This window comes from Apus apus, chromosome Z (assembly GCF_020740795.1).
Source record: "Apus apus isolate bApuApu2 chromosome Z, bApuApu2.pri.cur, whole genome shotgun sequence".
NCBI classification, from domain to species: Eukaryota; Metazoa; Chordata; class Aves; order Apodiformes; family Apodidae; genus Apus; species Apus apus.
In genome coordinates, this window is record NC_067312.1 from 77283082 (window position 1) to 77309291 (window position 26210).

Below are 26210 nucleotides of genomic sequence, written 5' to 3' on the forward strand. Positions count from 1 at the left end.
GAAGTAGCTTTGTTGGGCCTGATCTTGGGCCACAAATCCTTCTCCATGTTCAGATCCCCCAGATGGAGCCCAATTAAGTCCCTCAGTTTCTTGGCCCATAAACCATTCCAGGTGTCATTGGAATGTGCAGATATCTCCCAAACAATCACATTCCTAACACTAAAATATATATCTCAAACAAACCACACATTCCTATATATGGTCCCAATACAAATGTGGTCAAACAAACTACATGTTCCTAACACTAGAATATATATATGTGAACCAAACCAAACACTACATTTCTAACACTAGAATGCAAAATCAACACTACCATTCATTTCTAACAGTGAGAAGGAGCTTCGTGGTGGCCGAAGGGAGCAGGGAGGTGTCTGGGTGCTCCACAGGCGCCCGGGTGGGTGCAGCCCGGGCAGCTGAGGGACGCGGGGCGCTGCGTGAGGGGCAGCGGGACGTGGCGGAGGCCGCGGCAGGACGCGGCTGCTGTCAGCCATGCGGGCGGCGGGGCAGGCAGCCCAGGGCAGGACAGGTCAGATCCAACCCTAGCAGGTGAAAAGGAAAGACCTAGAACGGCATGTGTGAACAGGGCAGGGAAATCTATGCGGTAACTAGAAGGGCTGGATAGGCTGTGAGCCCTGGGGTACCCGGGCAGCGGGGAAATGGGAATCATAGAATCATAGAATCATAGAATCATAGGGGTTGGAAGGGACCTGGAAAGATCATCTAGTCCAACCCCCCCGCCAGAGCAGGGTCACCCAGAGCACATCACACAGGGACGTGTCCAGGGGGGTTTGAATGTCTCCAGCGAAGGAGACTCCACAACCTCTCTGGGCAGCCTGTCCCAGTGCTCTGTCACTCTTACAGTAAAAAAACCTTGTGTGGGGGACAGGGAATGCCAACAGTTCCTCACCCTACTAAGGGGCGTGCCTGCTTGCTCAGCTCACCCTTTCTTGCAAGAGTGCCAATAAACCGTCCATCGGGCCGGTTCACGGGCGCCACAAGCGTTTCCCGCAGTCGGCAATTCAGTGAGGAGCAGGAGGTGTTTCCTCAGCTCCCAGCAGCGGCCTCAGCAGCGCTGCCCGGCCCCCAGCCCCGCCCGCAGGGCGGGCGGGCGGGACCCGCCATCTTGAGCGTGGCGCCCGCCGCGGCCGCCATCTTGTGCGGGGGGGGGAGGCCGCTCCCGCCGCTCTGCCCGCCGCTCCCGCCGGGGCCGGGGCCGGGGGATGCGCCCTGGCTGCCCCTGCCCGCCCCTGCCTGCCCCTGCCCGCCCCTGCCCGCCCCTGCCTGCTCCTGCCCGCCCCTGCCCGGTTCCGTCCCTGCCGCCCCGCCATGCCCGCCCTCCCGCCCTCCCTCCCGTCAGGCGCGCGCCCCGCGCGGAGCTGCCGCCGTAACGGCCGCGGCCCTCGCTGAGCGCCGGGACCGCCCCGCGCCCGGCCCGCCTGGGTCTGTTCGGCTGCTTCTTTTCCTTCCTGCGAGTCTCCTCCGAGTGAAAAAAGCATCCGCGCTGTCTCCTTGCAGGTGCCGGGCGGGCTTGCGGGTCCCGGGATGGCTGCGGGGGACTACGAGGAGATCCTCAAGTACTATGAGCTGCGTGAAACCATCGGGACGGGTAGGCTGGGCCCGCCGGTGTCAGCAGATGCGCGGGCTCTTTCTGACCGCTGTAGTAGCGGAGTATGGAGTAACTGTGACTGGAAAAACTATAGGTCGTGTCCAGAGGAGCCACGGAGGGGATGGGAGGGCTGGAGCAGCTCTGCTCTGGGGACAGGCTGGGAGAGTTGGGGTGTTCAGCCTGGAGAAGAGAAGGCTCCAGGGAGACCTGAGAGCACCTTCCAGTGCCTGAAGGGGCTCCAGGAAAGCTGGGGAGGGGCTTGGGACAAGGGCAGGGAGGGATGGGAGCAGGGGGAAGGGTTTCCAGCTGGCAGAGGGAGCTGGAGCTGAGATGTGAGGGAGAAATTCTGGGCTGTGAGGGTGGGGAGAGCCTGGCCCAGGTTGCCCAGGGAAGCTGTGGCTGCCCCATCCCTGGCAGTGTTGAAGGGCAGGTTGGATGGGGCTTGGAGCAGCCTGGAATGGTGGGAGGTGTTCTTTCTGCAGGGGTGGGACTAGATGATATTTGAAAAATCGTTCCCAAAACAAACCACTCGATAATTCTGTATTTCAAATGTGTGTTTTTGGGGGCAGAACTCTGAAAATGTAATTGGAATTTGGTAGTAATGACAATTTCTTCCTCTAGTGAAAGGCACCACACGCTGAGCATGGCGCATCTTTCAGGTTCTGGGCAGGAAAGCACATCATCCTGCTGAGCTTTAAACATCTCTCTTTTGAATTCTAGGTGGGTTTGCAAAGGTAAAATGTGCACGGCATCTTCTCACTGGTGAAAAAGTTGCAATAAAGATCATGGACAAACTTGCTCTAGGGGTAAGTCCAAAGATAATTAAAAGCTGGTAGCACCTTCAGGTGTTCTGACATTCAGTGACATGTTGAACTGCTGCTTGTCCTGGTGGCTATTGATGGATGCTGAAGACTTGAAAGAATTTTAACAAACAGCCACAAATCTTATGTCCTCTTGTGGAGAGGGCAACATTCCATGGCTCTAAAATGGAGGAACTTAAATATTGTTACAGTAGTTCCAAAAACACACTGGTGACAATACAAGGTGCTTTATGTCTGCCCCCCTGGGGTTAGTGCATCAGTGTGCCAGAATTGTAGGGGAGTGATGGCAGAGCTGTTGCTGGATTGAATCAGAGCAGTTGGACTGTGTGCTGTCATACAGATCCTGTGAAATTTTGTGTTCCACAATAGCCTGGTAGTGATGTACGAGCTGTCAGAGTGGTCAGCAATGTCACACCTTGCTGTTCTGATCTCTTAGGATGACTTGCCTCGTGTTAAAATAGAAATTGATGCCATGAAGAACTTGAGTCACCAGCATATTTGCCAGTTGTACCATGTGATAGAGACATCCAAGAAGATATTCATGGTCTTAGAGGTAAGAAGTGGTGTTTCTGCCATGGGAAGTGTTGCTGGCTTTAGCTGTACTGGTAGATGACAACAGAGATGCAATGAAACAGTTCTTAAAAAGTTATCTCAGTGATGAGTATGTTCAAGTTACTTTAGAACTGAGGCTGGTAATATATTCTATGTTCTGTCTCTTGTAAAGGCAGCTCTTCACTGTTTACAGTAGATGAAATTAGTTTTATTTCCTACCTTGCACTTGAGTTATTTTTAAATAGCCTCAGCAGGATGTGCAGGACCCCAGAGCTCCCCTGTGACTGTCACCTCCTGGGCAGATGTGTCCACTGCACCACCCCAGCCGGGCTCCTGGGGCTGTGCCTGGGGCAAAGCAGGGGCCAGGGAAGGGTGTCCACCCTCTGCTCTCCAGTGCTCCTGTTGTTTAGTTTCCACTGCTGTGTTGTGTTCTGTTTCCTGTCGTGCAGTACTGCCCTGGAGGAGAGCTGTTTGACTACATCATTGCCAAGGACCGCCTGTCAGAAGAGGAAGCTCGAGTCTTCTTCCGGCAGATCGTGTCGGCGATTGCTTACGTTCACAGCCAGGGATATGCCCACAGGGACCTCAAACCAGTAAGCCTGAACAGAAGACAGATTTGCATAAATAATTGTCAACACTCGCTTTTATTTCTCCTTATGTCTTCTCCATTCTTGTGTGCTTAGAGCTCTTTATCTTTTTAAAGAGAAAGACTCCTGTGGTCTGCTGCATTCCTCAGCTGAGCTGGGTGCAGCTGTGAGTGAGGGAAGAGCTTCCTTTGAAAGAGAAGCAGAACACACTCCACTTGGGAGTGGAGCAGAGACATGGATCTGACTTTGAATGTTTCTTAGGCATTTTTGTTATCTTGTACCTGGAGAGAGTCTCTGCTGCCACTGTTCTGCAAGCTGTTCTGTTTTCACACCCACAGGGAAAAGTGACACTGGGAGTTTAAACAAGTGGTCACTAGACAGAGGGTGTTGGGGGAGGTGTGGGCTGCTGGAACCCATCCTGTGGCTTTGCTGTCATCCTAGAGTTTAAGCATAGGTGTAAGGAATGGAGGATTGGAGTCAATTTCTCCTTGAAGGGGTTAGAAATTTGCATTTTTAAAGATGCTGAAAGAAAAATCTTAGTGCACAATCATGACAGCTCATTAAATATTTGTCTCCAAAGAGCAACTCTCCAAATAAAGAGTTGTACATACAAGCAGTTGGCTTGTAGCTGGAGAGCAAGCAGATGTGTAGAATCGTGCCAATTTTTTGGGGTAGTGACTTGTAGAAGCTTCTGCTGGAACCCCCTTCTCCCGAGGATGAGGCAGCACAATCTCTGGGGAACCTCTTTGGCTCTTCACTGTCCTTGTTTCCAGTCTGAAGGTCTCCTGATGTTTGTTGCCTGTCATCGCACCATGCACTGCTGTGAAGAGGCTAGCTCTGTCTTTGTGCCCTCCTTGGAGGTATTAAAAGGCTGCGTTGTCTTCAAGGCAGCCTTCAAGGGTGAAAAAGATGACAGGAGGATTGGAGCATCTCCCTGATGAGGAGAGGCTGAAAGAGCTGGGACTGTTCAGCCTAGAGATGAGAAGACTCAGAGAAGACCTTATCAGTGTATACACCTATCTAAGGGCTGGGTGCAAGGAGGATGGAGACAGGCTCTTCTCAGTAGCTCCCAGTGTCAGAATGAGGGGCAACTCGTACAGGCTGGAACATGGGAAGCTCAATTTAAGTATGAGGAAAAACTTCTTTACAGTGAGGGTGACAGAGCCCTGGGACAGGCTGCCCAGGGGGGCTGTGGAGTCTCCTTCTCTGGAGACATTCAAACCCCCTGGATACAGCCCTGGGTAAAGTGCTCTAGGTGATCCTACTTCAGTGGGAGAGTTGGACCAGATGATCTCTAGAGGTTCCTTCCAACTCCAGCAATTCTGTTATTCTGTGATTCACTGTAGCTTTCTCATCTACAGGCTGTTTGAACGTTGTTCCCACAGCTTGTCCTCATGGACTAAGCAATCCAGCTCCCTGAGCAGACTGGTTGCCATCCACTGAGCTTATTTCAGTTTGATGTCTGTCCTGTGCTGGGGGAGCAGAAACTAGATGCACTACGCTAGCTGAGCTGAACACAGCACTGGAGGGACTTCCCTCAAGCTGCTCCCTATGCTCCTTTTCATAGAAACACATAATAATGGAATGGTTTGAGTTGGAGGGACCTCAAAGCCCATCCAGTCCCACCCCTGCATGGGCAGGGACACCTCCCACCAGCCCAGGCTGCTCCAAGCCCCATCCAACCTGCCCTTCAACACTGCCAGGGATGGGGCAGCCACAGCTTCCCTGGGCAACCTGGGCCAGGCTCTCCCCACCCTCACAGCCCAGAATTTCTCCCTCACATCTCAGCTCCAGCTCCCTCTGCCAGCTGGAAACCCTTCCCCCTGCTCCCATCCCTCCCTGCCCTTGTCCCAAGCCCCTCCCCAGCTTTCCTGGAGCCCCTCCAGGCACTGGGAGGTGCTCTCAGGTCTCCCTGGAGCCTTCTCCTCTCCAGGCTGAACACCCCAACTCTCCCAGCCTGGCTCCAGAGCAGAGCTGCTCCAGCCCTCCCAGCATCTCCGGGGCCTCCTCTGGCCTCTCTCCAACAGCTCCACGTCCTTCCTGTGCTGGGGACCCCAGCCTGGCCCCAGCCCTGCAGGGGGTCTCAGCAGAGCAGAGCAGAGGGGACAATCCCCTCCCTGGCCCTGCTGGTCACGCTGCTGGGGATGCAGCCCAGGACACGGGTGGGTTCTGGGCTCTGAGCACATGGCCGGGCCCTGGGCAGCTGCTCCTCACCAACACCCCCAGCTCTTTCTCATCCATTCATCCCCCAGCCTGGAATTGTGCTTGGATTTTAGTAGAGTCATAACACTGCTGGCTGCCTATTCTGCCAGAGCAGACACTGCTGCCTAGTGTCTGGCTCACTGTGTGTCAACCCCCGTTCCCCAGGCCCTTCTCAGCAGGTAGGCAACAGTATTCCCCATCTGGAATATATTAGCAACTGATCAAAGTCTCCACAGGAAAGCTTTAGGTAAATTCTAGCACTTAATGACAAAAAGAAAGAACATGAAATACAATGTGGTTACTTGTATACTTAGATGATCAAAGCCTTTGTGACTACTTTCTCTTTTACCAGGAAAATCTGCTCATTGATGAGGAACATAACTTGAAGCTGATAGACTTTGGACTTTGTGCAAAGCCAAAGGTAAGGATGTCGGTTGCTTTCACAGAGTGGAGCTAAATCAGCTACTGTATGCATGTAGAAAATGCATGTTTGACTTTAGGGAACAATGCAGAAACTTTAACAAAGCCTCACATTTCAGCTGTTTGCATGGCTGTAATCCAGTCACTAATTATTTGTATGGCCTTAACTGTGTGAGGGAGTTACCTGCATGTTATGACCAGACTGCTCAGTCATTTCCTCCTCTGGTGCTCCATCTTTGATCCTAGTCTAAGGCAGAGACCATTCTGTATCCATTCCACCTGCTGTCACATGTAGAGGCCTGTAAAGCTCATGGTGGTGTGTATTTTTCCCTAGTAAGTGTCAATTATGTTTATTTTCTTTCAAAATATTTGTGTGCATGTGGAGATTGTGGATCGAATCACATAGTTTATTGCAGTTACTTTTACAAATCCTCCGATTCCAAGTGCTTGTACTGACTTGTTTTCTGAGTTTGAAAGTGGTTTCTAGGAGCCCTTTCTAATTGTCAGCTTGACATGAGAGGTGACTGCTGTTAAAAAACAATGGGAAGGTATTACTGATCTGAAAACAGTTACTTGTCCTCAGATGGTTTTAATTGACTCAAATTAGAGCACCTTGTGGGCAATCAGGACTTTGACCACCATCCTGTGATCTACTTGGAACAAAGTCCAGGTAAAGTAATAACATGGTTTTCATAAGGAAGCATTTTTAGTGGTTCTTCCTGAAGTTATTGCCTTAAATATTGGTATAAATAATGAGCTAGCCTTGTGCCCAGTAGTGGTTGGATCACTTCTTTCCCAGATCCACTGCTCTTCTCAGTCACAAAGGGAAGTATTCCTGCCAGAGGAGTAGCTGTGGAAAAGACTGCTAGGACAACAGATGAAAGAGCATCTTGGGATCTGAACCTTTATAGGATACTCTTGGTCTTAGATAACTTTTGCCTGTTGAAGCCACATGTTGCACCAAAAGCAAAATAAATGTTGAATGTAGATGCAGGGCAGATAAAATGAAGGTGCTGAGGCCTGTCGGGTGTTCTTGGTGGCAGAGCTAAGCTGTGCTAAAGCCAGTGTGTGATGGGCTTGCTGTGTTACTGCAGGGTGGCCTCGACTACCACCTGAGCACGTGCTGTGGAAGCCCAGCCTATGCAGCCCCAGAGCTGATCCAGGGCAAGGCCTACATCGGCTCGGAGGTACGTAGCACAGCTCTGGGGTGGGGGCTCTTCTCCTTGTACATTTAAAGGTGGTCATTTCTACATATGCTCACTTGGTTTGTCTCCTAAGTGCCACTGGACAGGTAGCTGTCACAGGCTGTGACTGCCCTCAACAGTCACAGCCTGGAATAGCACATGATGCCCTTGGTCACAGATCATGTAGCTGGATAGTTTGTCTCTCACTTCTTTGGTATCTCCATTTGTTGCTCCATATTTTGGTGCCCTACAAGAGAGTAACTTACATTTCTTCCTTCTACCACACGTTCTTTCAAGCACTGATTTTTTCTGTTAGCTGAGTCTTGTTGCAATTTTTGTACTGTCTCAGAATTTATCTGTGAATTGCTTTGTTTTCCATGAAGCCCAGTGCTTTTCAAACCTTTTTGGGTGGGAATGACAGTAAGAGGTGTGTGGACTTTGCTTCTCCTATACAAATAGAGAAGAAGCAGGAAGACTTTACAGTTAATAGTAGTTGTGCTGGCAGCTGTTGTAATCAGTAATAGGGTGCTGTATGAAATCCCGTGTCCTGAGTTTGATTTCATGTTTGCCAGTGAAATCTGTAGACTGAAGGTAATGCAGCAATTTGGTGACCTAAGGAGAGGATATTGGTTTCACCAGTGCTTCAGCTTGAGTGAACTGAAAATTGAATTTGGATTATGTGCTTTCATTTGGAATGTAAGAGGGCTGTCCAGAGTTTAGGACCCTACTTTTCATGACTGGTATATGGGCTTTGCCAAAGGGGGACAGTATTACCTGCCTAAGCTATTTTTAATTAATCAAGTTAATGAACTTCCACTCACTTTGATTTTTCAGGCAGATATTTGGAGCATGGGAGTACTGCTGTATGCTCTGCTGTGTGGCTTTCTCCCCTTTGATGATGACAATGTCATGGCTGTCTACAGGAAGATAATGGTAGGTGTTGGTGGTGCTAGAATACACTCGGGACAGACATGGCACAGCACTGTGAGAGGCCTTGGCTTCCCTGGTGGCAGAACCTGTTGAGCTGTGCCTAGGCCAAAAGGACACATTTGCTGGGTTTTGTTATATGTTGCAACTTTTCCTGTCAATGTTTTGTGGGTTTGTTTCTATCTTTGCCCTTTGCAGTACTCTAGCTCGGTCCTATAATATGATAGGAATTTGGGTTTCAGGAGAAGCATTTTCCTGCTGGTGGGCTCGATTTTTGTATCTGGGCCCTCATTTAGTTTCTCCCTGTGTAGTATAGAATAGAATTGCAAATATATAATTTCATTCAGCAAAACTTACATTCTTACATGTCAGCTACTCTTGTGTCAATCAAAACTAGGTTTCTGTATGTGCTATTATCCTTTCCTCCTCTAACATGAGGCTGAAGTGTAAGACACCATAACTAACAGAACAAGCTGAAAAAATAACAATAGAATTCAGTCACTGATACTGTTTCCCTGTTGTAGCTACAACTCCTAATGTAGCTGAGTAGCTGCTGTTCCACATCATACACATAGCACTACCAACCACTTCTGAGCTGCCATAAAACTGATGTTGATGAAGCCTCCAGTAAGCACGTGGGATGAGGAGTAGCTGTGTTGGGTGAGGGCTTTGGCTTCCTCTGCCTCTTCCTCCTCTCACCAAAAGTCTAATACATCTAAAACACACTAAAAAATGCCTCAAGAGTGTTCCAGGACTGCTCTGGTAAGAGGCAACTGACTCCTGATCTGCACAGTAAGTGCTTCTGGGGTGCAAAACAGCCAGCTCTATGAAGTGCAGGATTAGTTCATCAGACAGCATGGCTTTTTGGTCTGAAATTGGAGTGGACTTGGGAATCTTGGCAGAAGATGTGTAGGAAGCTCCGTTTGAGTTGTTGTAAAGAACTTGAAGCAGTGGCTAACTGATCCAAAGAGATCATGTGAAGGTGTTGATGTTCAGATGGGTCACCATTAAAATGATAGTACTTTTCTGTTGCATAATCATAGAATATATGAAGTTGTAAGGGACCCATAAGGATCAAATCTATTTCCCTGCTCCTCCCAGGACTACCTAATGCTGTCAGATGACTAATAGCATTGTCCAGACACTCTTAACAAGCATTTGCAATTTCCCAGTAAAATCACTGTGAAGGGGAATCACCTGGGCTGTCAGATTTGAGCTCCCATTCCCTCTCTGCTTGTGGTGTGAACTGTGTTGTCCTCCCATAAGGTCAGTGTCATGGGAGAGCTTGTCTGTTTACAAACAGACTTTGGTAGGATAAAAAATCCCTCCTGCAGGTCATTACACCAGGATGCAAGTCCTGAGTTACCTTAAGCAGCTGGGTCAGTTGCCATTCTCTTGAACTTGTCAGTAGTTGAAACATGAACACAGACCTTCTGTGTGGAATGGAGCCCTTGAGATCACCAGGGGTGGTTTCTGTGTGGTCACAGGAATGAGAGGAGGTGTCTGGGCTGACAGGATGTTGGACAAGTTTTAAACTTAGTCTGGGTGCAGTCACAGGTGCCAAGATGCAGGCTGGACAATTTCACTGTGAATTTGTTTTCATCTTGTGTGGTTGTGAACTGAGAATTGCTTGGAACAAGGACATTTATGCACTATTGTGGAATCGAATTTCACATATTATAGATCCTGAAATTTATTGTAACCTCAACTCAGAATTATTGCTCCAAGTCAGCGTAAGAATCTGAAACTAATTAGGACCCTATGACTTGCATGCACTGTTCCTGTCTCTGAAATGCTGCACATTCTTCTTTTGGGAATACTAGAATAAGTGCCTTTACTCTTTGAATAAAAAATCAAGCATGTGATCCAAGTTCTGTAAAAAAAAAAAAATTTCAGGTGTGATTTTATGCATCTGATAACTACTGCAAACTGTTCCCCTCCTGAATTGCCCTCAGTCAAGTAGATGCTATTTTTTTTTTCCTTGCCACATGTTCTGCATCTATTTATTAAAAATAAAATGCAGACCATGTGTGCTACTTGACCTGGCTTATTTTCAGAGTAAAGCTGCTTTGTGAAACACCCTACAATTTATAAGTAGCCCATTAGAAGAGCCTGTAAAGATGTAATTTAAATTCTTTAGTCTGTGATGTCAAAGCAATGCAAACTCTGCTTAGAAATGTGTTGTATGTAAAACCAACTCTTGTTGAGACATTCATTTGCTTTGTTTGTACAAAGAAAACTTCCATGACCAATTGATATTTATGTCATTTCACAATGGCTGTTCACTGAATTTGTTTTCTCTGTTTTTGTTGAAGTAAATGATCCTTGATGCTGAATTTGGCTTGTTTTTAGCTACTGTTGTATATCAAATCTGGAAGCCATTTTCAATTTTTTTCTTTTCAAGAATGTAACAAAATGCCCCACAAAAAAGTAAATAATTTGATTGAAATAAAGTTACCTTTTAGACCTGTAACCTTTTTACTGTCTGCAGTATGAGTAGAGATTGAGACTCACATTAGATGTAACCAATTAAAAAAAAAAACATCTAAATGTTGAGGATGTGTTATTTTTGGTGTCTGAAAAGTAGTGATTTTAACAAATTCACCTTTCAAAGTGCTAATACCAGCCATTCATGCTCCAATCTGTTTGCACTGTAAAACCTCAGTGTCAGGTGGATATGGTGCAACAAGGCAGTAGATGAGGAGCATGTTGGCTGCAAAAGGGGCCTGAGATGGAAGCGTCACAGGAGCTGAGTGGCTGAGAACTGCAGCTCATCACCCAAACTAGCATTTTCCTTACTAACAGGGCTGGGTTTTAGTGCTGCCATTAAAGGTATTCAGGTAATTCTGAGAGCTGGGTTTGCATGTGCTTGCTGCTCTTCTGTTTTGCTGGAATACAGGTGTCACTGTCACCCAAGTAATTTAGCAGTTCCTTTTGAGCTAGCTGTTCAAGGTTCATTCTAAACCCTCTTCTTTTCTGCAGAGAGGAAAATACAGTATTCCCAAGTGGCTCTCTCCTAGCAGCACGCTGCTGCTTAACCAAATGCTGCAGGTAAAGGTTTTGTTTCTATTCAGCAGGTCTGTAAAGTGCTACTGTCCAGGTCAAAGCATTACACTTTTTAAAAATTCAGTGTTTAAACAAGTTTATTTCTTAGAGATTTTTGAATAAAATATTATTATTGCCTTCTGCTGAAAATTCTTTGAGAAGAATGATTTGGTGTAGAAATTGTTAACAAAGTTTAAAAGACAGAGTCTCCAAGCAGCCACAGCTTGCATTTGATTGTTCTTAATTTGCTAAATAAACAAGGACTTTTCTGTAAATGAAGCTGAACATACTGAATATGCATTTGGGCTCCATCTCAGCAATCTAGCCAATGCTGAATATTCCTGGCACATTTACTGTAGCTGTGCCTTCAGAGCTCACGTTTGACCTTCCTTTTGGTAAAGCTATGAAACAGTGTTGGTTTCCATTTGAGCTTCTAACCACCCTAAATTCTGAGTAGAAGACAAGTTGTTTCATCAGTTCTTCTGTGTTTTAGGTAACATCTTGTTTTTTTATTGTCCACAGGTGGACCCAAAGAAGCGGATTACAGTTAAACACCTACTAAGTCACCCCTGGCTCATGCAAGGTTATTCTGATGCTATTCAGTGGCAAAGTAAATACTCAGTAAGTACTCTTGTCAGGTGAATACTAAAGTATTCAGTGTCACCTTTACTGGCACACTACCATCCTCACAGGGGGAGGTGTGAAAACATTTCTCCAAAGATGAACTTTGAGATGGCCACAGTTCCTTTCTGACTCTTGCTGTTAAAATCTTACTGCTCTCTCTCGATTTCTTTTGAGGTGCATTTTCAGGTATGTTTTCATGGTTATTCTGCAGCTGATGCTTAATTTGCAAAATAATTGACTTCTCATCAAAATGTCAGGTATTTCCACATATGAATGACCAGATGGTTTTCCAGGCTGCTTGGTCCATGCTTGAAGGTGCGAAACACAAGAGCACATTCAGTGTGGTTAAGATTAATCTTATATCTTGTCCTCACTGAAAATGGCCGGTTGGAGTCTGACCTCACTGAAAGTATGTTCATCCTGTCTCTATCACTTGTTTTTACTTGCATGAGAGACTCGGGTGATATGGTCAAGAAAATTTTACAATAATCTAGCTGTCGGCAGTAAGCACTGAGAAGTCCCTGCTTGTTTGTAGCCAATGCTCCCCATTGGCCACTGGGTGCCAGTGTTCATCTGGATAAAGGACAGCTCTGCTGTGCTCACAGCATCAGGTCTAGGGAAGGTGTACATGTCTTGATAGCTCTGAATATTTATGGGGAGGTGAAAGTGCATCTTCCATTCTAGTAAAGATCTCATCTGCTGTCAGGCTTTCTTATTTGAATTCACAGCCCCTCACCAAGGAGGGCCCAGGCTGTGAAGTTGTTGAAGTTGTATGATTTCTGCAGTCTGTTCTCTACAATACTCAGCTATGATGCTCTTTGAAATAGAAGGTCTATAATCATCAATATTGCCTCAGCCCACTGGGTTTCACCACAGTGTCAGAGTCAGAAATGGATTATGAGACACCTTGAAAGCCTCATGCTTCAATATCCCTCATGTTCTTGCAGCTGGGACGTCTTGATGAAGACTGCCTAATGGAGCTTTCTGTGTTTCATAAACAGAGCAGGGAGAGTATATTGGAATTGATATCAGAGGTGAGTAGTACATATTAGTAATTAAACACGGTAATACAGTAAATAAACTTACTATATTAACAGGCTAATGCTCACTTATTCTGAATGGGTTTTTAATACTCTTCATATTTAAGAAGTCCTTACAGAACTCCAGAATCTACCTGTAGCTTGTTACTGCAGTTCTGGAGTTCACTTTTTTTTTCTTGTTTCCTCTTTTAATTGTACCTGTGATATTTCCTAAACCTTACTGTTATTTCCCACCTTGGTAAAATTCATCTGAATCTCTTACAGTCAAAATAGACCCACAAAAATTTGTAGTTGAAAAAGAGATGCCAGTTACTGGATTAACTCTTGGCTTTGAAATGGCTCAGTGAGTAAGAGGAAAAAAAATTAAACTGTGAGAAAAATATCAGACAGACTATAAAATCTTTTTTCTTTTTATTTTGGAGTTACTATACACAGTTCTAGAAGAAGTGAGTGTGTTTCATCCCTTTTGAATACAGAGGACAAAGTTGAACTGACTACTTGTAGAAGAATTGTACACATGTTAACAATGATGTCTGCAAGCTGTAGAAGAGACTTAAAACATGACACGCTCCAGCTTTAACCTGCATCTGAAAATTCTCCCTTTAAATGGAATTTTTTAGGTTCTTTGGACATGGTAGCAGTGACATAGTTAATTGCTTTGGAAAAACTGCTACTTAGGGGTGTAGTAAAAATAAAATGTGCACAATGCTTAAGCTGGATTTGTGGAATTAATGCTACTTGTTCTTCAGAAATAGGAAATAGTCTGAATAATCTGTCTACATGGGAAAACTGTCCTTCCAAATCAGTTGGTGGCCTTTTCCTAGTCCTTTACGGGAGGACTTCTAATCCCTTATAATTCAATCTAATTGTACTATGCTGCAAACCCATCAAGCATTGTACCCATGTTCCTCACACAAGCAGATTTGCTGAAAATCATGTAGAAATTTGGTGCTGCTCACAGGGGGAGAATAGGGAAAGACTTCAAAAAAACTGAGATTCTGGTTTAAATACTGCCTAGACTGAATTAATAGCTTTGCCATTCACTTCAGTAGATAGATTCTGGTCTCGTTAGTTTTCATGCTGGTGAGTGTACTACAAACTAACTTGGAAAGGTCAACCACTGTGGTCTGTTTGTTGATCTCAGAGAGCTATTGTGAATTAACTGAAGTCTGAAGTTACACTTAAGTGATCAAAGATGAGGGATGCACATCAGGTAGAAAAACGTGCAGAAACTCAGAAGCTTTCAGAAGGCTGAGCTTGCTTTGTACTTACAATATTTCCAAAGAGGAGTTTAAAATGGCTTTTTTGTTTGTTTCTGGTTTTTTGTTTTTCCCCTAGTGGAAGTATGACCAAATGTCAGCAACATATCTCTTGCTTCAATCCAAGAAGGCTCGTGGCAAATGTGTCCGCTTAAGGGCTGCGTGTCTGGCAGGACATGGCAGTGCTACACCCTCAGCAGGGCTCAAGGTAAGCTTTCCAGTTCAGCAGGACAACATTCCAATTAAAATACTGCCCTACATTAACAGAGCTCTGCCTGGGAAAACAGACTGGTGCCCTAAACTGGTGCTAGTAAAGGAGCAGCATGTGTGCAGTCAGCCAAAGTCTTGGTCATTAAACAGCTCCGTCTCCTCGTTAACATGTTTTATCAGGCTGGGCAGCTTCTGTGTATTGACTTTACAGGAATAACAATCTGGGAGGACATGGAGCATGACTGCAGAGAATCTCCCCTTGGGTACTCACAGAAATGGACTAAAATTGCCCATTGTCTGGACTGTGTGTTTATTCCAGATCTTCCTGTGATGCCCAACTTCCTGCTGCACTCTCACCTTTACCTCTAGGTGTTTTTGTCCCTTGATAGTTACATTTGCCCTGGCCCAGTAAGGAAAGTCTTCTGACTTCTGAAGCATCTGGGCAGCCTACTCTGAGGTGACATGGGTGCTACATGAAGTGATGGTCAGAGTTGAGAGACCCATTCCTTCCTCATATGTTTCCTTTTAGAACACAGTTCCAGGGGAATTCTGTTTGTTTTGGGTAAAGGAAGCACACTGCTGATGTTTTTCTGATGACCTGGATTCTCAAGCAGCTTTGTGTATCTCAGGGTACTTTCTGATCCTGTGGTGTGGTAGCAGAGTATAATTAGGGGAATCCAAAACTTGTCTGAAGCTGCTGAATCGCTGGCAATATCATGTATAATATGCAGCTAAATGTGATGTCTGTTATACTCAGCAGTGTCTGACAGGTTCAAAAGCATTCAGTAAAGTTGCAGACTTCCTACCAGCCGTTCCTGCTGGAACTGCAGGCAGCTATGTGAAACTGCTAGCTGGCTCTACAGCTGAGCCATTTCCTGCTCTCCCAATGAATGCCTGCTATGTGCCCAGTTGCACTGTGTGTAGATCACTGCAGTTCCCTCACACAGCTGCTCTGAAGCACAGGTGGCAGCTCCAAGGTCACCAGGGCTGCCTTGCAGACCGTGGGTCACAAGTGTTGCTGAATATGCACGGTGTGACTTCCATCATCAGGGTCAGTCTCCTGCACTTCTCCAGGTTCAGCAGCACTGATGCTGTGAAGTTACTTCATCTCTAATGGTGTCTGAGGTGAACTGATCTGGCTAATGATACTGAACACATACATGATGCCCTCAGAGGTGGTTGTGCAGATGTCTACACAACACAACAACCCACCAGCCCTCCTGCAGCTCCGGACATGCTTAACTTACCCACACGTAGATGCTGTGAGTGAATCTCAACTAAGTTTGTTGAAATGCCCAACTAGGAAAGTTCTCTAGCTAGAGCAGGTCTAATGTGGAGACAAGAAAGCAAAACATTAAACTTAACCAGTTTCTGAATTTGGTGGCACAAGTTTGTACATAACACTGCCTTATTTCAGGCAGTTTGATGTAGGATATTCCAAGAAATTCACCCTGGCATGAGCTTCATCTGGAACACAGTAGATAAGGAATCCTATTCAGGCATTCATATGGCAATGGGATTTGATTTCCACTACAATATTGGACTGTTGGCTTCTTGGCTGTAGCCAGCAGCCCTCTGGGAAGGTCATTCCAGTAAGTCATCACAGTAGCTCTGGTATAGCAGGAAGCTCTGTTTCAATTCCAGCAGTGCTGAGAGATCTGATCATTGCAATAGCCTTGATCAGAGGCCAAGAGAAGCTTGCCATCAGCAGAACAAAGCTTCCTGAGATGGGGTCCATTCCAGCTGGGGACTGATAAGTTTAAATCACTGTGTGCCATCTCACTGAAGTGGTATGAAACAAGTCCTTGGGAAGAGTTTGCTGAAAATAGCAAAGGGTCCTAGAAACTCAGGATGCCTTAGTAGACGTTGGTGGTGTGTGGTGTGAGTCGTGAAGGTTGGCAACCCTGGCTGAAGCTGTGGGTCTTCTGATTTGATAAATGATGGGTTTTGGGGCTAGTAATTAGACAAAGGGCTCTGAATGCTAGTTCAAATACTGTTGCAGCTTCCATAATCACCTTTTGGATGTAATGTGTTTACTTTTATCCAACCCCCTTTCAGACATTACTGCATTTTTTTCTTGGGTTCTTTCCAGCTTATTATTTGGCTTTTGGTAAAAAGACCTTGTGGTCCAAGTCCTGAAATCAAAGGCAGGTATTTTTTTATGAGTTGCTTCTCTTCTTGATAAAGGCCAAGGCAGATGACTTGGTGATGGTGCTCTGAGGATGATTTCACAGCTGCTTTTGATACAAATATCAAATCCACAATGACGATATTGCAGTCATGTTATAAAGCTTAGGTCACCAACATGGAAACTTCCACTAGCTGTTAACCATAGTAAGAACTGAGAGAAGGCTTTAGGTTTCATCAGGGAAGTGTCATTAAAATCTTCCTTTTAATTGTACTGTGGAATCTCAACTGAATCTCTTTTCAGTTGGAAAAAACCGTGACAAGTGAGGATCTGCCAGACTGCAGGGAAGAGCCACAGGCTTTGGGATCTGCAGAATTTTCTGACGCAGCTTCATGGTTTGAAGAATCTCCTTCAGAAGAATTTGTTCTACATACTCGCAAAACAAAGCAGGTGTTGGAAGAATAAATACTAGTTCCTTAAAAAAAACCCAAACTATTCTTAATCTAAAAAAATCTTACTCTCTTTGCATAGAAACTTTACATTTTTAAATGCTTGGTGGGCCCTGGCCAAGGGGAGTTACAAACTGAGTAAAGAGATGTTTTGAACATATAGCTTAAGATAAATTGTGGCTTCCTCTAGCTGTGGGCCATTATTTGTCTGATGAGGACTTGAGCTTTGACATTTGATTTGCATAAAAACAACATCTAGGGAACAAGTAAGTGAGGCAATGAGGATTTTAAAACTGATGGGAAAACAGGTGCAGCAAACAAGATTTTAGACTAGAGCTGAACAAGTCTTTGAAGAGGTTCAACCTCTCTGTATTGGGCAAGAAAGTCCAATAAAGCAATTAAAATTATATGATTAAATGAACTCTTAATGAATTCTTAGCTGTATTTAAAGGCACTGGTGAGGAATAGTCTTAAATGTGCAAGCTGAAGAATGCAGAAGAGCAGATAAAGAAATGGCAAGTGGCTTGAGATCTTCATTAGCAAGAGGGAATCAGAAGTATTAGAGTTTTTAACTATTTTGGCCAAAAGGCAAGCATTGTATGTTGTTTTTAACCTGCTTCAAATTTAGAATTTCCTTGTCTATAACATCCCTGAGTGTGATCAGAATACAGCAAAGGATGTGTTTTGTTTTTTGTTACATCTCTTGTAGCATCCAAGGGATGATGCTCAACTAGATGATACAGAATTCACAGTGTCAACTCCAGTGACAAGAAAAGTGGTAACAAAGATGGATGAAGACAAAGAGAATGTTGATCCAGACTTGGCTTTAAGAAATGAAATGCCTTTTGAGCTTTCTGCTCTGAAGACTCCTTTTGCCAAGAGTCAGGTTGAGTCTCAAGTGGAACCCACACCCTTCCAGGCACCTGCCCTCAAAGGTACCTTGAATGTAACTGATGAAAACCTGGAGCATATACGTTGCTTAGAAATTATTGTGAATGCAGGTATGAACACAAAACTTGTGTATTCCACACATCTGTTTTTGAAAGACTCTAGATTTTTTTCCGTATTCAGCAGTCCAGCTGTTTAACCATGCACCAGGGCATGTTCCATGTGTGTTAATTGCAGCAGGGATTGCTGCTCGCAGCACCACACAGGCACCTTTTGGCACTCTCTCATGGAGCCAAGTTCCTAACACTTGTATGTGGTTCCATGAACGTTGAGAACACAATTTCCTCAACACTGTTTTTGCTTTGCTGTTACCTTGAGTGGAAATACACTTTTAGTCAAGGCTTTTATTGCCTCTTCTAAGAGAAATCTAACTTGGGATTTCTCCTTGCTCAGTAGCAGTGCAGTGTGGCAGTGAGGACACTTCTGTTAGCAACCTGTAGATCTTACAGCTGTCTGAAGGACCACAGAAATCTGTCTAAATTATGTCAGCTTTTCTGAGTTATCAGAAATTTTGGTCCTCAATCTCTCTAGTCCATCCTTATGACAAAGGTGGCTCCTGCATGGACATCACCATTCACAGAATTCCCTTCAGCCATTAACATAAAGGCTTTGATGTTGGTGCTGTACATGCTGCCTCTGTCCTTCAAATGCCAAGGACTCCTTGCAGTAGGAGACTCTTCTGCTCCAGGTGCCAAGGAACATTGTTCAGAGACAGTCAGTCTTTGCAGGCTGATCCAAGCTCCAGAGGGTCTTGGACACTGCTGTCCAGGGACATCCTTTGTAAAGGATTTAAGGGTGTGCACTACAAAGACTGGTTGTTGATACAAGCTTGATTTTTGTCTTAAGATTGTATGTGGTAACTTGTGAAGTTTGTCTGCATGGTAGGTTTAAAAGGCAAAAGCAGGTAGTCCTGAAATGGGAAATGCAGAAGTACTGCGTCAGCTCCTTGTAATGAGATGTTTCTGAGGGTTAAACAATGAAAAACTGATGGTTCCATTGAAAGGTCTTTGATTCAGGAAAGGTAGTTAAGAGGTAGAAAAGTGGAAGGATCCACTGGAAATGAGATCATCATTGTCTGGGGCCAGGTACAACTCTGTGGAGAGAGGAGATGTCAAACGTGGAAGCTGAGTTTAATTGTACTTGGTGTTTGACTTGGTGTTTGCTTCTGCACATTCAGAGCTGTGCTCTGCAGAGCTCTGCCAGTGTGTGGGCAGTAGAACTTTCTAGATTGTTACCTATTAAGCTTCACAAGATAAGCTCACACTCTTCACATCAGGGAAGGGGCTTGGTGAAGGATACAGCTATTCAAGACAGTGAATTGCTCAGTATTTATTGTGGGACCAGGGGCAGAGCAAGAAAGCAATTCCAATCCTCTTCCTTTCCAAAATTTTTATACTGAACTGCACTGGCCACTCTGGGGTTTGACTTTTAGAGCCCTGGGGAAATAAGTCACAGTATTTCTTTGGTACTGTAGGGGTAGTGTTGTTATTTTACTTAAAACATATTTTATAATTCTGAAGATGAAGACTTGAGATAGAAAGAGGGGCTAGTTTTAGAAAGAAATGGTCATGAGAAAGTGTTGCTGAGGAAAATAGTCTTTATGCAAAAACATTCCTGCTTTGGCTTGGATGCTTTCTTTCAGAGAGCCAGTTCACTGCAGTCACCCCAATTAAGAAACACACAAACCCAACCAACACAGATGACTCGACAGCAGCTGAGGTTGTTCATGAAAGAAGGTAAGAGTCCAGTCACCTGTGTACACTGATGTAGAGCACAGCTGCCTGAATCCATGCACTGTCTGGGAAGCCTTGTTACAGGAGTAAGCTGTTATTTCCTTTTTCTTGGTAAAAATCTTCTTAAAATTTCTTTCTACAATGACTAAAAACCACTGAAGGCAGAGAAAAGGTTTAAAACTGTGTAACTCAATTATCTTCAAAATAGATTACTATTTCCTTAATGTAGATTCTAGTCTTGTTCAACATATTCATCAAGGGACAAAGTGTATCCTCAGCAAGTTCCCTGATGATACCAAACTGGCAGTGGTGGTCACTCTCCAGAGGGCTGTGCTGCCATCCAGTGTGACCTGAACAGGCTGAAGAGCTGGGCAGAGAGGAACCTCATGAGGTTCAACAAGGGCAAGTGTAGGGTCCTGCACCTGGGGAGGAAGAGCCCCATGTACCAATATAGGTTAGGGGTGGAGCTGCTGGAAATCAGCTGTGTGGAGAAGGATCTGGGAGTCCTGGTAGATAGTAAATGATCCATGAGCCAGGAATGTGCCCTTGTGGCCAGGAGGGCCAGTGGAATCCTGGGGTGCACAAGGAAGAGTGGCCAGGAGGTGGAGGGAGCTCATCCTGCCCCTCTACTCTGCCCTGGTGAGGCCACAGCTGGAGAACTGGGACCAGTTCTGGGCTCCCCAGTTCAGGAGAGAGTCCAGGGAGGGCAAGAAAGATGCCTGGGGGGTTGGAGCATCTCCCTGATGAGGAAAGGCTGGGAGAGCTGGGGCTGTTCAGCCTGGAGAGGAGAAGGCTGAGGACAGACCTCATCAGTGCCTCCAAGTATCTGAGGGTGGGTGCAGGAGGATGGAGCCAGACCCTGCTCAGCAGTGCCCAGGGACAGGACCAGGGGCAAAGGCACAGGCTGGGACATGGGAAGTGACCTGGAAATAGGAGGGAAAACTCCTTGACTGTGAGGGTGGCAGAGCCCTGGGACAGGCTGCCCAGGGAGCTGTGGAGTCTCCATCCCTGAAGACATTCAAACCCCCTGGATGCAGCCCTGGGGAACGTGCTCCAGGGGGTCCTGCTTTAGGGGGGGTTGGGCTGGATGACCCCTGGAGGTCCCTCCCAGCTCTGACAATTCCATGATTCTTATTCCAGTTCTCCAGAGGGCTGCAATTTCCATCTGCATCTCTAGCTTTAAATCTCAAGTGACTTTCAAATAAAAACTCACCTTACGCTGCACTCACCTTGGTTTTCTGCTTTCTCTCAGGTCTGGTAAACTTTTATTGACCTCTCTGAAATAAGCAGTTTCTAAACACTGAGGATAAACTGATTTGTTCACGTAACAGGTTCCATTCAGTGGATCTGGATCTCAACCTTGCTCACGTGGATAGCAGCCAGAAGAAGAGGAAAGCCAAAATATTTGGAAGTCTTGAACGAGGCCTGGATAAAGTGATCACAATGTTAACACCGAGCAAGAAGAAGCGATATGCTAGAGAGCAGCCAAGGAAGCTTAAGGTAGGGTTGCTGGAAAAGCCTTGCATGAAGAGAAGTGTAACTCTTGTGAAAACTCCTGTGAGGGGACCTGCCTGCATTCCACAGCCAAGTGCAGTTGCTCTTGCTGCATCTCTGTGGGGCTGGTAACACTGTGTGCACTCAGGCACGTCAGCACAGACCCAGGGAGGAGTCTGGCCGTGGGTTTTCATATCCCTCTGAACCAAGTGTGAGGGCAGCATAATAGTATTAAAGGAACCCTAGCTGGAAACTTTTAATCTTGTTATTTGTGTTAGAAGTAGTACTAGCTCTCCCACTAAAAACGAATGTGATACCATTCCTGGCTTAGGTGTCTGGAGTCAGGAGTGATCTGCCTGAGATTCAACTTAAAGCTTTAACACCTGCACCTTAGGAAAGAACTTCTGACACTTTCAGCATCATACTGATTTCTGAAATTCTGGTGTCACTCTGCCTGAGCCAGTTGGCTACTGATTCTTCTTTAAGCAGCCACAGAAAAAGCAGTTCCTCAGATATTGCATTGCACAGAGCAGTTCAAAATCACAAGAATAATTTGTACCTTCCACAGTTGATTGTGAGGCTAATATTGGCTTCACAGACATCAAATGGTATTGGTGTAACACTGGTGCAGTGAACAGCACTGTATAAATCACTCAAAAGCATCTAGGACACTTCAGAAGTTATTCAAGGAGGGATTTATGCTTGAATCTTTAAATGACATGTTTGAAAAATCATGATTAACATGAAAGAGGCAAGGCTATTAAAGAAGCATAAACCTATAAACCAATGGTGTATCCATGCAGTTTTTGGGACACCTGCTGCACAGGAAGAATTGTGTGGAATGGTTGGGATTGGAGGGGACCTCTAAAGGTCACCTGGTCCAACCCCCCCTGCAGGGAGCAGGGACATCTTCAACCAGATTAGGGTGCTCAGAGCCCTGAGAACCTGACCTTGAATGTTTCCAGCTGAGAAGAGCTGCCTCTTGGTAAAAGGACCACTTTGTGTTTTGCAGCCTGTGTAAATGGAATTCAGCTACTGTATTCCAGCTGGAAGCTTTTCCAAGAGACACTTATCAGAGGCAAGGTGGCAGTCCTACAAGTTCAGGACTTCTGTTGGGCTACAGACCCCACCAACTCATCGAGCAGGAGTCCAGGCTGTGCAAATAATTCAGGAACCTGAGTGATTGGAAGCAAAAGCTAGACCTTCTGTCTCTAAAAGCCATTGACCTTCTGCATCAGTTTCCCTTGTCCTTAGGGTTGCAAAGTGACAGAGACACTGCAGTACAATAGGGGAAGACAGAGCTGTATTTCTCAGTGTTCCAGCAGTTGTGGCAGGGAGCTGCATAAGCTTTGGGCTGAGCAAGAGCTGTAAGGAGGCTCTGGCTACACACAGGTCTTGTAATAGCTGCCCTGGCCCATCACTGCCCCTTTGAGTGGTGTGATGGATCATAATTTGGGCATGCTTTGGTATTAACTGTTCAGCAGTTGTTGTTTAGTGTTCCTCTTGCTACTACAATGTCTTAATTATTATAATATTGGGAAGTTGAAACATTTGTCACTATGGTTAGCTGTTTTGAAGGGTTTTTTTTATGAAGGCTTTGCAAAATGTCTTCAGTTTACAGGGAAATTATTTTCTTTTTCCTCTTAACTCTTTTTTTTTAATGACCTGACTGCTTTTAGGCACACTATAATGTTACCACCACTCAGCTACTGAATCCAGACCAACTGGTGAATGAAATAATGACTGTTCTTTCCAAGAAGCATGTGGAATATATTCAGAGGGGGTAAGTTCATCATATGGTGACTTCAGCATGTATTTGTCTAAATAATCAGTGCTCCAGTCTTTGCTAAAGCAAAGAATTTAAACTGATTTTCTCAGCCCCACCTTGTAAAATACAGTAATTCTACAGAAGGTGAACAGAGCACTAAATGAACTTGCACCAGTCTCTTGTCTTGTGAAGTTGTAAATAGAAAAGGTTTGTTAGGGGACAGTAACATGACCAAACCAGAGGGTGATGGGAAGTGACTGATGTCATCCACCTGGACCTGTGCAAAGCTTTGACACTTGTCCTGAATGACATCCTGGTCTCAAAACTGGATGGATACGGATTTGATGGATGGACCACTCAGCGGGTAAGGAACTGGCTGGATGGTCACATTCAGAGAGTAGTGATCAATGGCTCCATGTCCAGATGGAGAGCAGTGACCAGTGGTGTTCCCAAGGGTCAGTGCTGGGACCAGTGCTGTTTAACATCTTTGCTGGGGACATGGGCAGTGGGATCAGTGCAGCCTCAGCAAGTTTACATCACACACAAAGTGTTTGATGTGGTTGACACGCTGGAGGGAAGGGATCCATCCAGAGGGACCTGGACAGGCTGGAAAGGTGCACCCTTGCCAACCTCTTGAAGTTCAGCAAGGCCAAGTGCAGGGTCCTGCACCAGGGGCAGTGCAGCCCCAGGCACAAATACAGGTTGGGCAGAGAATGGATAGAGAACAGCCTTGAGGAGAAGGACCTGGGGGTGTTGGTTGATGAAAAGCTCAACATGACCCGTCCATGTGCCCAGAAAGCAACTGTGTCCTGGGCTGCATCACAGGAAGTGTGGTCTGCAGGGCCTGGGAGGGGATTCTGCCCCTCTGCTCTGCTCTGCTGAGACCCCACCTAGAGTGATGTGTCCAGTTCTGGAGCCCTCAACAGAGGAAGGACATGGAGCTGTAGGAGAGAGGCCAGAGGAGGCCCTGGAGATGCTGGGAGGGCTGGAGCAGCTCTGCTCTGGAGACAGGCTGGGAGAGCTGGGGTGTTCAGCCTGGAGAAGAGAAGGCTCCAGGGAGACCTGAGAGCACCTTCCAGTGCCTGGAAGGGCTCCAGGAAAGCTGGGGAGGGGCTTGGGACAAGGGCAGGGAGGGATGGGAGCAGGGGGAAGGGTTTCCAGCTGGCAGAGGGAGCTGGAGATGAGATGTGAGGGAGAAATTCTGTGCTGTGAGGGTGGTGAGAGCCTGGCCCAGGCTGCCCAGGGAAGCTGTGGCTGCCCCATCCCTGGCAGTGTTGAAGGGCAGGTTGGATGGGGCTTGGAGCAGCCTGGAATGGAGGGAGGTGTCCCTGCCTGTGCAGGGGTTGGAACTCTATCATCTTCAAGGTCCCTTCCAACCCAAACTAGTCTGGGATTCTATGATATGAAGTGGTACCTTTTAACCCTCGTTCTTGCTGTTAAGATAGCCTTAAGCCAAGACCTTAATATATTCTAAAAGCTGCACAGGTCCCACCCACACCTCTGTGGGCATTATGCTAATTTGTGGGATATACTAACTAAGCTAAGGTACTGAGGGCAGGATTGGTTTCTAGGTCTGATCAAACCTTACTGTCTGTTTCACAGTTTCCCAATGCATGAAGGGAATGTCACTGATGAATATGCATGTTCTGAATTAAGGCATTGCAGAATGTCAGAGTGTAGCTCAACCTCTGATGCTTTTCCAAGCTGTAAATCCAGAAGGATGCTGCCTGCCCCAGAAGGACCCTTTCCCATTGCAGTGGTTTGAACTTCATGTTCAGTTTTTCCACTCCTCACCAGAGCTGAGCTGTGACCAGCCTGTCAGCAGGGAGGACAGTGCTCTGGTTAAGGAAGGCTGTGGGAGCATCTCCATCCTTCCAGCTCAGCACTCTGGGAATGTGGCTCTGTCTAGCAGTGCCTCCTGAGGCTGGGTAGGATGTTTGTGCTTTGACACAGTGTTCTGGGGCTGAAGCTCACTGAATTCTGTGTTGTTTCCCCAATATCCTGAATGGCAGCCGGATAATTTCTGTGAAGTGCTGACATCCACCCCCAGTTACCTTGCACCAAAGAAAGACTGAGCGGGTGCTTGTTCTTTCTTTTCTACAGCTACACCCTGAAATGTCAAACAAGGTCAGATTTTGGCAAAGTAACGATGGAGTTTGAGTTGGAAGTTTGTCTGCTCAGCAAACCTGACGTAGTTGGGATCCGGCGGCAGCGGCTGAAGGGGGATGCCTGGGTCTACAAGAGGCTGGTGGAGGACATCCTGTCCAGCTGCCAGGTCTGACTGCCCAGCGGGTGCTGAGGTGCTAACCAGGGGGTCATGGAAGGGTCTGTCCAGGGAAGTAAAGCTGCCTCACGTTCACAGCTGTGCTTCAATCATCCCTCCCCTTTCTTGTTTTTTTTGCTGTCCCTCTTCGTACATACTCCTTTTGTGTGTTGCCTTCAGTATCAGCGTTTTATTAAATGGTCTTCCACTGCAACTTATCTGAAATAAAATTCTTTAAGCTGTTCCCTCCTGTGTATTTTTCATGAGTGGGGGTTAAGAAAGCTCTGGGGTTTGTGTGCCCAAGCTTATTTTGGTGTGTCTTCAGTTATCAAGTACGTGTGCTACAGAAGTAGTCATTTGCATAATTCTCTTCTTGTCTCTGCTTAAGTAGGATTTATTGAGATCATTAACTAAGTCACAGCTGTGGTTCCCAGAGTTACACTGTATGCTCAGTGTTGTACAAAATAGGACTGTCTTCCATAAATGTGAAGTCAAGAGTCTTAGGATTTAAAGTATGATCCCACCTAAAAAGTGGCTGGGTCTTGTCTGTGTTCAGTGATCAGCAGAGGGTTATGTGAGGGAGGTCTTTGTAGCCCTGGCTGTTTGCAGGGAGCTGGTGACCCCTGGCAGAGCTGCCTGTGCTCCTGGAGCACCAGGAATGGCACCTGAAACGTGCCAAACCAGCCAGGGCAGAGAGGGGTTGGCAGCTCAGGAAAAGGTCCCTGCTGTGTCCCAGGGCCAGCGTCCGCTCCCAGCCCCACCTGCAGGAACCAGGGGGGTTTGTTTGCCAGAGCAGTTACTGACCAAAGCAGAAGTCACATCCGTTTTTTTTTTGCCCCCAGTGCCAACTTGTCCCTTTGTTGCTCTGCAGACTTGGAAAGGAATAGGGGCATTTTTTAGTGAATTTCAAGAAAAGGCAGAAATGTTTGTAAGGGGAGAGCTGCTGGTCC

General features: G+C 46.1%; 1 protein-coding gene across 4 annotated transcripts; it reads left to right on the plus strand.

Moving 5' to 3' along the window:
* Nucleotides 1–1385: 1385 nt before the first annotated feature.
* Nucleotides 1386–25504, plus strand: MELK (maternal embryonic leucine zipper kinase). Of its 4 annotated transcripts, none has more exons than XM_051643515.1 (17): nucleotides 1386–1606; nucleotides 2327–2412; nucleotides 2864–2980; nucleotides 3429–3572; nucleotides 6121–6189; nucleotides 7283–7375; nucleotides 8207–8305; nucleotides 11282–11350; nucleotides 11867–11965; nucleotides 12916–13002; nucleotides 14347–14475; nucleotides 16909–17055; nucleotides 17764–18055; nucleotides 19645–19738; nucleotides 21067–21235; nucleotides 22909–23012; nucleotides 25101–25504. In XM_051643515.1, the coding sequence occupies exons 1-17, from the start codon at nucleotides 1543–1545 to the stop codon at nucleotides 25276–25278; spliced, it is 2040 nt and encodes a 679-aa protein (XP_051499475.1). In that variant the 5' UTR covers nucleotides 1386–1542; the 3' UTR covers nucleotides 25279–25504. The 4 variants fall into 4 exon arrangements, with proteins under 4 accessions (XP_051499475.1, XP_051499476.1, XP_051499477.1 ...); XM_051643516.1 differs by having other exon boundaries at nucleotides 17764–17989; XM_051643517.1 differs by lacking the exon at nucleotides 16909–17055.
* The last annotated feature ends 706 nt before the right edge of the window (nucleotides 25505–26210 follow it).

Bases quoted from the DNA above. Each gene is read 5' to 3' on its own strand.
- MELK (XM_051643515.1), top strand. From the start codon at position 1,543: ATGGCTGCGGGGGACTACGAGGAGATCCTCAAGTACTATGAGCTGCGT. The intron at 1,607-2,326 runs GTAGGCTGGGCC...TTTGAATTCTAG, and splicing joins GCGTGAAACCATCGGGACGG to GTGGGTTTGCAAAGGTAAAA. The intron at 19,739-21,066 runs GTAAGAGTCCAG...TTCACGTAACAG, and splicing joins GAGGTTGTTCATGAAAGAAG to GTTCCATTCAGTGGATCTGG.